This window comes from Tamandua tetradactyla, chromosome 13, assembly GCF_023851605.1.
Source record: "Tamandua tetradactyla isolate mTamTet1 chromosome 13, mTamTet1.pri, whole genome shotgun sequence".
NCBI classification, from domain to species: domain Eukaryota; kingdom Metazoa; phylum Chordata; class Mammalia; order Pilosa; family Myrmecophagidae; genus Tamandua; species Tamandua tetradactyla.
Window position 1 is genome coordinate 43,337,440 of NC_135339.1, and position 16,604 is coordinate 43,354,043.

A 16,604-nucleotide genomic window follows, 5' to 3' on the forward strand; every position below is an offset into this window, starting at 1 on the left:
TACCCCATATTAGTGACAGACACTTCCAGTATAAAAAATTTAGAATTGCCATAGCCCAGACGACCCTAATGAGAGGTATGGAAAGATCATGGAATTATACATAGAAGATAGGATTTAACAAATGAATATGAATGCCGAATCATTGAATTGATATCTTGTTTCATCTCCAATATTTTAGAGCAGCTAGAGTGAAAACTAAAGTTGTGAAATTGTAATCCATGTCAAAGTCTGAAATATGTTCTACAACTAATTGTGGTTCTGTGCTTGGAAATTTATAGCTTTTTTGTATATATGTTATTGTTCACAATAGAAGAAGGGAAAAATGTTGATTGTGATGATAAAAAATATTTAAGCCCACTAGCCTCCTGTGTTCTGGAGCAGTTAGAAGCAAAAATATGAGAGGATAGTATGGTAACAAACTCTGGGACCTATCCTGTAACCACTTTTGAAGAGTACTTTGAAAGCTATTGCTTTTTTATTTCTTTGCTTTGTATATATGTTATACTGTACAATAAAAAAAGTTTTTTTAAAAAAAGATAATCACCAAAAAGAAAAACAACCGAATTTGCCAGTTGTCATCTCCCAGTCACTCCTATTCTAAATGTAATGTTCTGCATCTTAAATATTATGACCAGATTCCATGTATTTAGCAATATTATCTTCATTGATAGATATAATAGGTAACTTGATTTTTATAAAGGTTTTTCTCTTTCTGCAAAATGTACTTGATTTACTGATTAGAACTACTTAATTATGGCTTTCAGAGTGAACACTTTGTAATGTTTTCAAATTTCAGATGACCAGAAAGTTCTGTATCTTTGATGTGGCCTTGAACTAATAATATTCTACAACATAGTTTTATTTGCAATATTGCAAATATAAATAAACAATTAGAATCTAGAAGTTGAGCATTTGCCTTTTTGATCAAAACTTAGGAAACATATCTATGCAGAAAGAAATGTATGAAATTCACATAATTCTGAATTTCAATATAATGTTTTAATAAAATTTTAGAATAAAATACAGATGGTTATAGAGTAGCAAAACTATAGATTTAGATACTAAGAAATATATATATATGTGATAATACTTCCTGACAATATTTTATTAATCCATGATAGATTTATTTGGCTATATATTTTTTATTTTTAAATTATATGTTTTAAATTAATATATATAATATTGACTTTTTCCATACAGGTCTATGAATTTTAGCAACTGTTTAGATTCAAAATGACCACGTAAGTTTTTTTTTTTGCATGGGCAGGCACTGGGAATCAAACCCGGGTCTCCAGCATGGCAGGCGAGAACTCTGCCTGCTGAACCACTGTGGCCCGCCCGTACCATGTAATTTTAAAAGGACATGCCACATGTTCATTCTGCTTGCAAAACATAAATTTACTTTTCATGGTTGTTAGGGACAAAATAATGAATATCACTGTTTTCTAACACAAGTCTTCCAAAATTTTGATTTTTTACTTTTAAATTACAATGTAATCTATAATATACTACTATTCCTATTGTGTTTTGTCTAGTATTAAATAAATTGGCATTGGGCATTCAAACAGAATTTAAACAAAATAAATAAAGCAATACATACCATTTCTTAAATATATATGGTGTGTAAAAATTTAAAACTCACTTATCATTTGTTAAAAAGTATATAGCTTCTGACTATACAAATGTACCTATTGCCTAATTTTTTTTATTGTTTAAAGTTTTTGATTAATAGGTAAAAGAAACTATTGTAAATGAACATTTCTTAAAAGATACATTATAGATAAAAGAATAAATCAGAGATATAAATAAAATCGTAGGTATGCGTTCACTTATGATGGTACACTTATTGAACCTGTTTTTTTGTTTAATATTTACTTACATATCCAGGAAAATTGTCTGAGGTATAATATTAGTGAAGATGGCATTATCTGTATGTGCAGCAATTTTTTAATGTCTATCACCTCATGGGTTCTCATTTGCTTGGATGGCATGTTTGTGGTGTGTGCATGTATGTGTGTGTATAGATTCTGAATGAGGAGTTCTTCATATGTTATTTTTATTTTTAGTTATTTAATTATATTTTATATCTTAAACTATTAGATAAATACTAGATAATGTTCAAAACCTAAATATCTAAGATTAGGTAAATATTAGAGTTCAAAGTTCACTGGTAATTTTACAGGTGAATTTGTAGAGATTCAGAAAGGTGGAGGTGCTACAGGAAAGTTAACTCCAGAGCACTCATGAGTCCTCAGAGCTCAGTATCTCTACAATGGACCATCAGTCTTACCAATATATCCACTGATCTTTTGTCATAGCTTTTCTGTTGCTTCTTTGACCAGGGTGAAACGCTGAACATTCAGAATTCTAAATAAATAGATCAGGATGAAAACAATTATTTGGCCCATAAGATAAAATGAATTGATGCAAATTCATGTCACTATAATTGCTTCTTCCAGGTTGGAAATATTTTCTAAATCACGCATTATTTAAAATATATTTATATTATACACATTTGGTAAAGCAAACTGGTAAAATTGACTAAATTAAGCAAAAATGATTTTATGTTAGGAACTGTGAATTGGCATCCTAATTCTGTTTAAATTTTGTCTCTCTACATGCTTTGATATTCAGATATACACATATACATATATGTTTGTGCATGTGTATATATGTAAATACAGTTAATTATACTGTATTGAGCTCTTCTGTATAAGCTGTTTCCCAAAAGAAGGAAGGTTCAAATATTCATCCATATTAATAATGGTCATGAATTGTGAAATCTAAAGTTTCCACCCCTCAATTAATATTATAAATGATTTATGCCCCAGTTAGAGTGACTTTTTGAAGTTTGTTCATTACCTGTTTATGCATATTTTTAAAATAGTTTGTGTACATATGTCTCTGGACACATTTCCACATTGACAAAAAAGAGCAGGTACATCATTTTATATTCTATTTCTCAGTTATATAGCATATAATACACATTTTTCTGTTTGTTTATAAACATGTTTTCATTTACCCCATACAAATATAAAATGATAATTATCATCAGCAACTTGATAATTTATAAAATTTGAACAAACTAATTATTTTCTAGTTCCAATAATTCAACAAATTACTAGTTTGACTCATCAAAGCTCATAATATAAAAGGAAGGAAGGTTATAAAATACTTTTAGTGAAAATGTTAATTTGCTAGCTGCTGGAATGCGATATACCAGAAATGGAATGGCCTTTATAAAGGGAAATTTAGTAAGTTACAAATGTACAGTTCTAAGGCTGTGAAAATGTCCAAATTAAGGCAAGACTATGAAAATGTCCAAATTAAGGCATCAACAAGATGAGTGAAGATGCCTTCACTCAATTTCAGGGTTTTTTTCTCAGCTGAAAGACCACCTACCTGGTGAAGTCTGCTAGTTTTCTCGCCCAGCTTCTTGTTTCATGAAGCTCCTCTGGAGGCGTTTTCCTTCTTCATCTCCAAAGTTCTCTGACTTTGTGGGGTCTCATTTTTCTCAAAATTGTTCCCTCTTGAAGGGCTCCAACAAGCAGCCGCATTTGGAATGGGTAAAGATGCATCTCCATGGAAACCATCTAATTAAAAATTACCACCCACAATTGGATGGGCCTCATCTCCATGGGAACAATCAAAAAGCTCCCAGCCAACAATATTGAATGAAGATTAAAGGATATGGCTTTTCTAGGGTTCACAACAGATACAAACCGGCACAGTATGTTTCTGTGAATTAAAAAAAAAATACTTTGTATAGATGAATGTGTATCATTTTCATTCAACTGCACTTTTTCATCCCACCTTTTTATAGCACACTAAATCAAAGATGGTATACTAACTTCTTTACTTAGGACCCATACCACTTTATGAAAATAAATATATTAAATTTGCCTGACACAACAGAAATGCCTACTTGCATAGTGGAGAGAGGAATATATGCTTTAAAGTTTCATCCCTGCTTAAAGTAAAATTTAGGGCATATTATGATTAAAATAAGTTAAGGCCCACAAAAGTAATCAATTATGATATTTAGTCCTAAAATATAAGTATTTACAGCTAGTAGAATATAAAATTGATACAATTTTTGAGAATATTATCAATAAGACAAATTACCTTAAACTCACCTACTCTCTTTTTGTAACATGTTCTAAGAAATTAATCATGAGTAACTTTAAATATATATATATGAAGCTGGTGTTTAAAATTATCAAGAAACACAAAATAGCTAACTAGGAAAGAACAGGGAAATATATAAATAAAGTGACATATACTCATGGAATATTATGCAGCCACATTTAAAATGTGATTTCAAAAATATTTCATTAATATAATACATGATCATCATTTAATAAAAATGCAACAAGCATTTTTACTATTTACTTTGTTTATACTAAATCTTTATATAATGCACATAGTCTGGGTGGTGCAATGGCAGAATTCTTGCCTGCCATGCTGGAGACCCAGGTTCGATTCTCGGAGCCTGCCCATGCTAAAAAAATAATATGTATGTGTGTGTATATATATATATATATATATATATATATACTAATCATATACACTAATCATATATATATTAGTACTTTATGTATGTAATTTGATTTTATTATGCATTTATTCAATTAATAGTAGAATATAAATTTTAAATTTTGTGTTTGTGTATGAAATAGGTCAGGAATAATTTCATTTTAAAAATTCTGCTTTATCAAGAAGAAAACAATGTGATGCCCCTATATTATATTGAGCTTTATAGACTTTAAAATATAATGCACCTATAACAAGATCCTAGTAAGTTTACTGTTAAACCAACAATATTATAATCAATGTTAATTTTTCATAATGAGCAATGGTTATTATGAAATAATGTATTGCTATAGCTGAATAAATGTATTTATTTACCTATGTAGACAATATCTAAAAAAGCCTATGAAAGACAAGGAGACAAAAAATATTTCTTTAATTAGTCACTTTATTATTAAGCTATTACAGTTATTGGCTATTTTAGTGGAGAAGTTTTTCTGCTACCATACAGAAAAATCTTCTGTACTATACACCACACTATCAATAATAATTTTCTCTGGGCATTGAGATTGAGATTTTTTTCCAATCCTCACCTTTATTAACTTTGCAAACAATACACAATTATTTAGATAGCTGATAAAATTGAATATCATAACTACAAAGACCACCACTTTATTATTATAAATAGAAATTTTGTAAAATATCATTCCCATAGTCAAACTGTTTATTAAAAACATAATCATTAGTAAGAAGGCAGAAAGGTCCTAACTCATCTTTCATTTAAAATCTTTTTCTCCCTTATTGTGTGAAACGTGAAAGAAATTACCAAATTACAAAATACAGAAATTTGCCTTTAGATGGATGTCTGTTGGTAGCTATAAATTTTCAAAACAGAAAAATACTTTGGTATAGTAATTTATTAGAAGTAATAATCCTAATTTTCTTCTTCAAAAATCTCCACAATACAGAAACGTCCTCCTGAATAGATATAATTTTCTCTAGTAATGTGAAAACTTCTCAGTTTAGTTGAAATGACTTTTGAGAATGTAACCAATAAAGTATATTCCTTTAAATTGATCTATTGATTTTTGAATCGTGTCTTAAAAAATACATCTATGTACAATGAAATGTACAATGTAATCTCTCAAAAGAGTAAAGTCTTAATTGATGGATATATCAGTAAATCATTGGATTGGTAAACTGATCACTTGATTCATAGATAGATAGAAATATTATTATTACTTCTAAGTATTCAGTATAAAGCATTAATTGCTTAATGTGTAGAGTATAAGAAAATCAAAGCCGGTTGAATCTACCCACTGTATCCCCACTTCCCCACTGAGGGTATTTTTGCCAATGTAGTGAATTATATAGCCTTGGTGTAAAAATATATACCCTTACCTTACATGCCTGGAACCACAGTGAAAATAACCTTAACTCTATTTTCATTCCAATTCACAAAAGAAGAATTTGGTAATGATAATGGTAATTTTTTCAGTGTCGCATAATTTTAGTAAATTTATTTCTAATATATCAGTTTTTAATATTGAATATATAATGAACCGAGATTTGCTACTTTTTAGATTCTTAATTGCCCACAAATCTTATTCTAACAGATGGTTCTCATAACTTTCCAGCATATATATTCTTCAAAGAGTGGTCTGTGAACTACTTACATCAGAATCAATTTAGTAATCAATTAAAATGAAGATTTCTGGGCTACCGATTAGATCTATTGAATCAGCATGTTTCAGAATGGAGCCCAATGATCAACATTAACAAGCTGTAAGCGAGTTTCTCATCAGTACTAAAATTTGAGAACCACCATAGGAAGCATTTTGAAAATTAATAGATTAACTTCCTCCATTAAGAGGATTGAATTACATTCTTTTTCATATGTTATGCACACAGACTATATGTTAAATGAAGGAAAATCTCATGTCAATCCATATAGTGAAAAAACCCTTCAAGTTTGGTATAAGTGGGTATGCTTTGCCTCAGGTGGAGCTGAGTCAATTCTAATAGCTTAAACTTCTAGACAGTCTGCCATATTCCAAGTACTATGAATATCTGGATTTGAATTGTTCAGGTATTAATCTAATATAGTCTGATAGGTGGCTTATAGTTACCAGAAATTAAAACAGCAACACAGGAATTAAGTTTTAAAAACTTTTAATTTGATTCACGGACCTCTGGTAATACTGGTTGAATTAAATTTGTAACAAACATAAAATTTAAGCAAACCAGGCAGTCTTTTATCTTTATAGTTGTGCCTTTATAGTTGGCTATTTTGAAAGATACTAGTGTAGTTTTGCATCTATCTCCCAAATATGTAGTGAAATCATTTCTTGAAATTCCTTTTGACTAATATTTTAATAAAATAATGTATTTTGTTAACTTTTTAAATATATTCAAGAATAACAGTGTAAGCTAGCAGAGGAATTGGTAGCTTTTGTTAGATTTATTGGCTTGATATCTTATATATTTTTGAATTTCTATGGAATAAAAAGATATTTAAATTGCTGTGGGGGTGGGGGATGCAAGGGTGGTTCAGTGGTAGAACTCTCCCCTGCCTTGTGGGAGACCCAGGTTCGTTTCCCAGTCTATGCACTTCCCCAAAACATACAAACAAGAGACAAAAAAATTCAACAAATTGTGCTGCAATAATGGAATACTCACATCTAAAAAGAATGAAAAGTGGCCTGGCCATACAACATACAAAACAAAATGTAATAATTGGTATGAAAATACATCAGTTGGCATAAATATCCTGTTCACGACCAATTTAATGTAATTCCTGATAATCTGTTGATTTCATAGTGTTTAAACTTAAACAATATGTCTTTGGTAAGAAACACAAACATTCTGTAGAGCAAAGATCAGTATTGCAGCACATTGGTGCCATCCCTCTGAACCAACCTGTAAAAAAATGCATATGATCATATTATTTGGCAAATGGCTCTGAACTATTACAACAGAAATTAATCTATGCATGTTAATGACTTTGCATTTCTACCAGAGACATGCACACTGTTTGTGTCAGATAAAATTCACTAAGACATTGAGAAACACGTCTACACGATCCATAAGTGTCAACCACTATTGACACAAAAATAGTGTAATTGCTTTCTATCTTCTTTGGTTACTTAGTGATCCAATTCTGCTGCAGATTTCCAAGTTACAGGCATAGCCTTTGACTGAGGATCCAGAATTGTTTGACCATATCCCACTCCACAGTGTCCAGAATGAAAATTTTAAAGGCTGTGATGAGAAATACAGTATAGTAGGTTGCCAGCAATATTGATATAAAGGGGCTCAGGCAGTTTAAAGAAAAGCCAACAAACTGAAATGTGGCTACTTTTGGATTTTGGGCTCCAGGCAGTGAATTTTGATGTCTTGTTTACCCTCAGGCGAACTGGCAAGTACTGCAACTATAAAAATACATCTTTACTGGTTTCAACTTTAATACAACTTCTGAAGAAATAACATTTACCAACTTTCTATGTAGTAATAAAAGCAATGTAGACTTTTTAGCTGCAGTCTAAATTTTTTAAAACATACAAGTAGAAAATAAAATTATCTCTATCCCATCTAACCTGATAACATTTGAATTTGTTACACAAATTTACATATACCTATGCGTACATATGTTTGTGTGTATGCATGTTTTAAATGAAATGTTTTCATGGAAACTCAATATACACGTAGAGGAGTGTAAAAAACTATAATTATACAGTTCAATGGTTTTTCACTTAATGAACATACCTATGCACCCACTACCTACAGCAAGAAACAGAAACTAATCAATGCTCTATTAACCCAGCTGTATGAGCTCCTACATCTCTACTCTACCTCTTCCCCCAGAGTTGACCCCGTCCTGACATTTTTCTCATGAAAAAAATTGTGTCTGTTTTTGAACTTTATATAAATGGACCATTTGGTATGCACTTTTATGTCTGAGTTCCTTCATTCAATCTTATATTTATGAAATTCATCTCATTACCTGCAGCAATAGTCTGTCTATCCTCACTAATGTGTTTTATTCCATTGTATACAATAAAAATCAAAATCTATATATTCATTCTACTATTGATGGACATTTGGGTTGTCTCCAGGATTTGGCTATATAACCTTGCTGTGACCATCTTTGCACATTTCTTTAAATAAAATTGTATTGAATTATTATATATAGGTTATGCGGATAGCTGTATGACTTTTCATAGGCTAAATAAACTGATGTAATCAGTACCCAGATGAAAAAAAACAAGCCATTACCTATACTCCAGAAGGCTCTGCTGTGCCTGGTTATTTTTAATGACTGCTGGACATTATGTATGAAAAATTATAGAGGCGTGGGATAAAGTTATATTGCTCAAAAGAGGATTTACTCTTGATTCTGTAAAAAAAATAGGGACAGATCATCTTAATGCAATCAGTTTTATTGCTGGATTTTTGTCTGCATCTATGCAGTGGGTCGAATTGAAACCCTGATATTCCCTCTTCTCCCTAGTACCTAGGATATCCAATTGTTGGTGACCACGTAAACTCTTTTCAAATTTACTCACTCTTGACCACTTCTTTGTGTTCAGCTTTTCAGCTTCTCATCCTACATCACTTATAAATTAATAGAAGGTGTGTTTATACTTTTAAAACAGCAGCTGGATATTTCTCTCTCAACAGCTTTCATCTTGTTCTTTCCTCCCTTTTTTAAAAATTACATGTTTTTGTTTCTGTTTGCTGTAACAAATACTATATGATGAGTTGGCTTAGCAGAAGGAATTTATTGCTTCCTGTTTCAGAGGCTAGAATGCTTGCTTGCTCCTGATGTTGGTATCTTCTGGCCAGCTGGCAATCTTTGGGGTTCCTTGGATTTTCCATTATATGGCAACACATGTGATGGCATCTTCTCCTTTCTCTTCTGAATTCCATTGCCTTCCAGGTTCTGGCTGCTTCCCATGGCTTCTGCTGTGTCCAATTTACTTTGCTTATAAGGACTCAGCCATATTAGATTAAGGCCTACCCTCTTTCAGATTAAGCACAATTTAATGAATAAAATCTTCGATGGTCCTATTTACACATGGGCTCAAATCCACAGGACAAGGGGTTGAGACCTAAGCATGCCTTCTGTGGGGACATGATTCAATCTCTAATAGATGTTATTAAATATTTTACAGAATCATACTGGATTTTTATTTTCCTGAGTATGGTTCTTTCTTTCTCTGACTTTGCTTTCAGCCTTCTGTGATCTGCCTCACACTATTAATATGCCAGATGGAGGTCAGGTACTCTACTCAGAGTTTGATTAGAGAGAGCAATTTCCAGACTGAGTCACGTATGAAGATGTCCTGGATTGTGCAAAATTCATTGACCTACATAATATTCTCTGGTTGCGGCAGGCCAAGGATTTACCTTTTAACCAAGAATCACATGTTACTCATAGGCTTATCTGATTACCATTTCCTAGGTTGCTTGTCTTTAAGGTGAACATTTAAAGACTGGTGTGTAGTCCTTCCAACTCTTCATTTAGATGTGAACTTAGGAAATTTAATTACTGACAGAGTATTTCATGGTAGCATTAGTTTATCTGAAAATGACCATTTGATGTGCCATATTACTTTAAAAGGTGCTAGTTTTATTTTTAAATGGTGAAAAATATAACTTGTAAATACTACCAAAAAAAAAAAAACCCAGAATATTTCTAGAAAAAGAGGTATATGTGTGTATAAATAAATGCTTGCCACCCATAAACTGAACAAGATGAAGGTGAACACTTTCTGAAATTAAGCTCCAGGGATATACTTGACATTTTCAAAAAGATGTTTGCCCTTTTATATCATCATTTGGGACTTCCATCTGTGTTTGAGTTGTTTTAATATCGCAAGTCTCTAGTTCTTGTTTTTCTTCTTCTTCTTTTTTGTTAATCTAAGGACTAGGAATCGTATTGAGACACTTTTCAGATAGACAGATGCCAAAATCACTATGCAACTGACTTCAAAACAAAAATGGTAGCTCCTCTCACATTTGGTCCTTTTTTCTTGTAGACTTCAACTGCTACAGTAAATGTGGTAGTGACAGATGTCAATGACAATGCTCCAGTGTTTGATCCCTATCTGCCTAGAAATCTGTCAGTTGTGGAGGAAGAAGTCAATGCCTTTGTAGGTCAAGTAAAAGTAAGTGGAATATTTATATGTATTTTCATTTATTTTTGTTTTTTTATTTTTTTGTTTTATTTATATGTATTCTTAAATCTACATAAATTTGTTACGTTTTCATTTTGATAAGAGATTCAGATAATGAAATGAACGAAATCTGATAAATGAGAAATATCAGAATTATTTGAAGCAGTAAAGTCACTTAGGTGTCAGGCAAAATGGTAGTAATTTACATTTACTCTTGGTCACTTTGCTAGATATACTTCCAGATATCAATCTATAAAACATATCTCATATATTTGGATTTAACTTACAAAGATCATATATTTATATTGTATGATCTTTTTATAATTTAAAAAATGATTAATTTGGGCTAATTCTTATTTAATGTATTTTCATTTTCTGGAATAAAATAAAATATTTTAGAGAAATATATGACTGCACAATTTGGCATGGATTTGGAAATTCCTAGCTCATAATAAATATATTTACTTGTGATTCATGTGATTGTGAAAATACATCTTTATAATCAACTGTGTTCCTTATATTTTGTATAAGGACACTTTTCTTTGTCCAGCATACTCAAAGTTCATTTCCAGTCATGTTCTTCTGATTCTTGCTTGAACATGTCAACTAGTTTCTGCAGTTCTTTTGATAAATAATCCTTTTATTATTAAAGTAGACAATGTACTTCCCCATTTGGGCCATTCAGGGACTTGAATTTACTTAATTGTCTAAAAGCCACAAGGCAAATTTTCAGAAGTCATGTAAATTTGAGGGATACTTATACGTGGTCTCCAGGGAAGGAAAGAATACACCTTTAGCAAGGAGTAAGCCATTCATGTGTCCCAGGTTCAGGTTTCAGAGTCTCATTCCTTCTCTCTAAGGGCCCTGATATCTGCATAGGTGACGCAATACTGAAAACGGAATGTGCAGATTCTGAAAACCAAAGGATGGGAGAAGTTTAATGAGCTAAAGTAGCATGCATGCTGTAACTGCACCAGAAAGAAATTGTTGCACAGAAGGACTGGATTCAGGGAGGCAGTTTATAAAGGGGGAATGAGGGAAGGGGGGATGGACAGCGGCGAGAGAGATGTGAGTTTGAAAGGAAGCAGAGCTGTGTAAACTGGGAGGGAGGTGTGAGTTGTCTGGAGCAAGTTGTCTTTAGATCATAGTCTGTTAATTAGCAACTCACATAAGCAGGATCTTTTATGGAAGGTTTGTGGCTATCTGGTGAAGATTAGTAGACTTTCTGGCATCAGTTTGACTAGTTTTATTACAGTCCCTCTTTTCTAGCAGGGGCAGAGGTCTCTATCAGTACCGCAAGGGATCTTTGGTATGACAGCCTGCCTCAGTTGCCCTCTGTTTCTTCTTTGTGGTTGCCAGGTAAAATGGGAGTTCAAGCAAATCAAGATGATTAATGAAGCTGTTTACCATTTCATTTCATTGAAATGAGCACCAGCAAGCTCAACCATCACAGAGGCTTGCTGGTGCTTTGAAATAAGCCTTTTGTGCAATTCTGTCACTCTTACAGTCAAACACAGGTCCTGGTTTTCAGTCCAATCTTCCCACTGAGTGCAATATTTGCAACAAGTGTCCAACTGCACAATGTAATTATCATAGGCCCTATTTCTCTCAGATCCTGAAGAGGTCACATAAAGTATGATTCCCTTCCACCATTATTCCATCTCATTTCATCACAAGAGAGAGGATGGGTAATTTTGCAGTTATAACATGCAAGGGGGAGTCAAAAGGGTCTTGATGCAGTCTGACCAGCAAGCAATTCAACTCCAGAATCTCATCTTAAGGATCCACTCTTCCCACATGCCCCTGATGCCAAACACCTTACTTAGGACTTTTCCAAAAGAAAACCAGGTACAATAAGTTTTTTGAGAAGTTCAGATAACACTAATAGGGAATTGAGGAAGTGATGCAAAAAAAGGAGAGCAGTCAGTACTAAGACTGCTATTAAGCCAACTCTCACATGGACTGGAACTTAATATTGAGGAAAAACTCTAGGAAACAATACAAAATTTCTGTCTGGGAATTATTCCTCTTGAGAAGTGATGGAATTGGAAAAAATCCAAATGCCGAATCCTGAGTCCTTGATTGCAGATATTGTGGAAGCAAATTTTGGGCACTTCCTGCTCCCCACACAAGCAAGCAGCCAGCCCTCTGCCATTCCGATGGAAGGACACTCTGTTACACTGCACATGCTTTCAGCTGGAAATTGGCCAGAGCACGTGGGATGCTCTGAGTCATGGGCACTGACAATTTCTGCCATGCCAAGTAAATGGGGTGATAACATCCATAAAAAGAGCATGTGCAGGAAGCATAGAAAAGGGGACTGTGCTAGATTTGACTCGTGAAGGATGACTACTTGTGAGAGGGAAGTTGGGAGGGGTAGAGAACAGACTTGAGAAAGGCACTTGCTGAGTAATGGCACAGGAGAACTAGAGAGTGTGACATGTCATAATTATTAGAAATAAGACATGCCACATCATGAATATTTCTCTACACCGTGTTATAAAAAGTGCTGGAGGAACCCTCTGAGGGGTCTGAAGCTGAGATATGATATCATCAGATTTGTGTTTTATAATTTATTGAGTAGGTTAGAATAGAAAGTCCTAAACTCAGAAAACTGAATTAGAGGACTAGTGAAATAGCTCAGACACATGAAGTTTGAACTAATATAATATGTTAATCATAGTGATAATTAAATTACATTATATACAATTATCACTCTAAGATACCATGTTAATGAAAAGTAGAAAGTAAATTAGGTCATCCCTATCAAATATTTAAATAAACAGATATAGAAGTAATTCAGAATTATTTTTTGCATTTTCCTTAGGTTATTTAACATTGGGGAGTTACAGCCCATTTGAAACACACAGCTAAAAACATAAGTAGACAGCAACAAAATGATTAAGTTTTTGTTTTTTTTTTTCATTTTTTCCTAACTCATTTCTTGCCACTTCTCCTGGTGATTCTTTGTCTTTGTTGGAATTATAGCATGAAGCTTCTTTAGTCTCCTACTTCTTAAATTTGATCAGAGATGGTCTCAATAATTTGTCTTAGCATTAAAAATTGAAATATGGGCCTTAGTACTAATACTTGTTAAAGTAGTAATTCTACTGATCTTTAGGCAATAAAATGTTTTCATAAAACTAAAATGATTTTGAAATCAGAAAGAAGAGGAAACCTGGCTGCACCAAACTGATTCTGCACAATTCCAGAGAAGTTGTAACATTCACAGAATGGAATTTGGACAAGTCATAATGGTCTCCTATTGCTACATGATGATAATTATATATAATACATTAATTTCTCTAAATGACTCATGCTCCACTTATAAAATTTAATTTTAGTTGCAATAAAAAGCTATTAAAACACACTTAAAACCAAGTTATATGTGGCTAATTATTATGCAAATTTGTTACTGGCTTTGTTTTTATGTTCTAATGGCAGCTTAATATAAATAATCCAATATTTGGATTCTAATGCTGTGATAGCTAAGTTCATATGCACAATTGGCCAGGTTATGGTGTCCATTTGTTTGGCAAGGCAAACACTGGCCTGATTGTTACCGGGAGGATATTTTGTGGATTTAAATCATCAGTAAGTTGATTGCCTCTATGGCTGATTACATCTTCAATCAACTGAGGAGATTGCCAGCAATGAGAGAAGTCCCATCCAATCAGTTGAATACCTTAAATATAGAAGCGATGATTTCAGCAGTCCAAAGGGAGAATTTCCATCTCTACTTCATCAGCCAGCCAGCTTCTCATGGGGAATTCATGGAAAACCTTCAGTGGAGCTCCCAGCTTGCAGTCTGTTCTATACTAATTTAGAGAAATCAATGTATTATATATAATTATCATTATGTAGCAATAGGAGAACATAATGACCTGTCCAAATTCCATTCTGTGAACGTTACAACCTCTCAGGAAGTGTGCAGAATCAATTTGATGCAGCCAGGTTTCCTCTTCTTTCTACTTGCAAAATCATTTTAGTTTTATGAAAACATTTTATTGCCTAAAGATCAGTAGAATTACTGCTACACAATTTGGGCTTGCCCATCTCCACAGCTATGTGAGCCAATTCCTATTAAAACAAAACAACAACAGCAGAAACTGACTAATACAAATGCTGAGGTAACTTTGTATTCACTGGTTAAGGTAGTTGAGATCTCCATGCTCAGTTTCTTTAGCCAGCTTTTCCTGAATCTCTTTTACACTGGCCTTGATTCCCATTATATACGGACTGCTTCTGAAGCAACATGTATATATTTTGCAGAGCACGAAAATGTCTCCAGTGTAAAAAAATAAGGTACCAACGAGAAATTATTTAGTGTAGAATTTACTATGCTGGGGAGTAGCTTACCACATAGAAAATCTTATCTGTATTCTCAAAGCACTTAGGATATAGTTGGGCAGAAATGATACATATGAAATAAAGCCTAGAAAACACAATAAAATAATCTTCCTAGGTCAATTGTTAAATGAAGGCTATGGATTACTTACTCAAAGGAATGAGAAGAAATACTTGGTCTGAAGTGGTGAAGTATGAGTTCATGGGAAAAGTGTAACATCTGCAGTACTCCGACACACACACACATATATATATATATATCTATTAGTGAGATTCTTGGTTGGGGAAAAGGGGGAGGGGGAGGAAAGGTAGAAACCAGGGAAAGAGATATGGTACAAGGCAGAACTGAACTGAAGGAGAAAATTTGAGGACAAGTCTATACTCTGAAAATAATGGAAATTTGTTTACAGCAGTTCAGAAAAATGTATTGAAAACAATATTGAGTTCAGAGAGGGAAGGCTAGGAAGGGCTAATGAAATCGCAGCTTATACAAAGATCTGATATTGTCTCAGTGATCCCTTGAGGTGTCAGTGTGGGGTTTCGTTTAGTATCATTCACACCGTTTCACGGGAGAAATAATTCAGAGGATCTGTGTGTCCCTGTAAGCACATCCTGGCGATGGACCACAAGCATTCCAATAGTTCACAGACCTCAGGAACGGGTTTTAGATGTGAAGCTTCACATCAGCTACTGTGGAATTCTCAGATGGTCCCAGGGGTGCGCACTCTTCCAGGAGAGCAGCCTAGGATATTGTGCCACCAGGGCTTTCCTTCTCTAATCAAATTCCAGCAACTCTGACCTTAGTACCGTCACAACTTTGCCAAAAGGACCAAGCATTTACTTTGCTACTCTGTGGAATCTACATTAGAGCATTGCATGACCTCTCTGAAGGGCCATTCACCTTTAGTTTCACTCTAAAGCTGTTGCCTGGAGCTGTGGCCATCTCTGCGTCCTCACTTTCTTCAGCCTGCTTTTCCTGAATCTCTTTATAGGTACCAGATTTCTGGTCTTACCACACCTCAGGCTTCTCACATTACCTACCAGCCCTCACCTCTAAAACTCCTTCAGTATGCTGATGAGACCACCACTCAGTGGACACTTTTCATGCCTACACACCATCTGAGGGTTCCATCATTCCTGACCCAGTGCCCCAGCAACATACAGAACATAATGAATAGTTTAAAACATAGGCTCTGGAGTCGGAGTGACTCCATCTGACTTACTAGAATGACTTAAGTGATTTTGAGTGAGTTGTTTAGACCCTCTGGGCTTGGACTTCTTTATCTACACAATGGGATAGTAATAGAATTCTATACATGTAGTGATTAGAAGTAATATGCACTTGATTTTTACTAGTATAGATATATAGTAATATGCACTTGATTTTTATTAGCTGTTATCATTATTTTGTAGCATTTTATACTTTATAAAGCACCTTCACCAGCAGTACTATATTAGCTAATCTTTGTAAATGTTTTGAGTTAAATGCTGGCTATCATTAATGAATTTTCTGAGTTATGAATCGTGTACTTGCATTTCCCAACCTCG

At 33.5% G+C, this 16,604-nt stretch overlaps 1 protein-coding gene across 1 annotated transcript in view; it reads left to right on the forward strand.

Annotated features, from left to right (window-relative positions):
• PCDH15 (protocadherin related 15) overlaps window positions 1–16,604 on the forward strand; it is a 1,748,268-nt gene that overhangs the window by 1,496,269 nt on the left and 235,395 nt on the right. Inside the window, exon 20 of the mRNA XM_077125289.1 lies at window positions 10,572–10,700. Within this exon, the coding sequence (XP_076981404.1) occupies window positions 10,572–10,700 (129 nt within the window). The remainder of the gene's footprint in view (window positions 1–10,571; window positions 10,701–16,604) is intronic.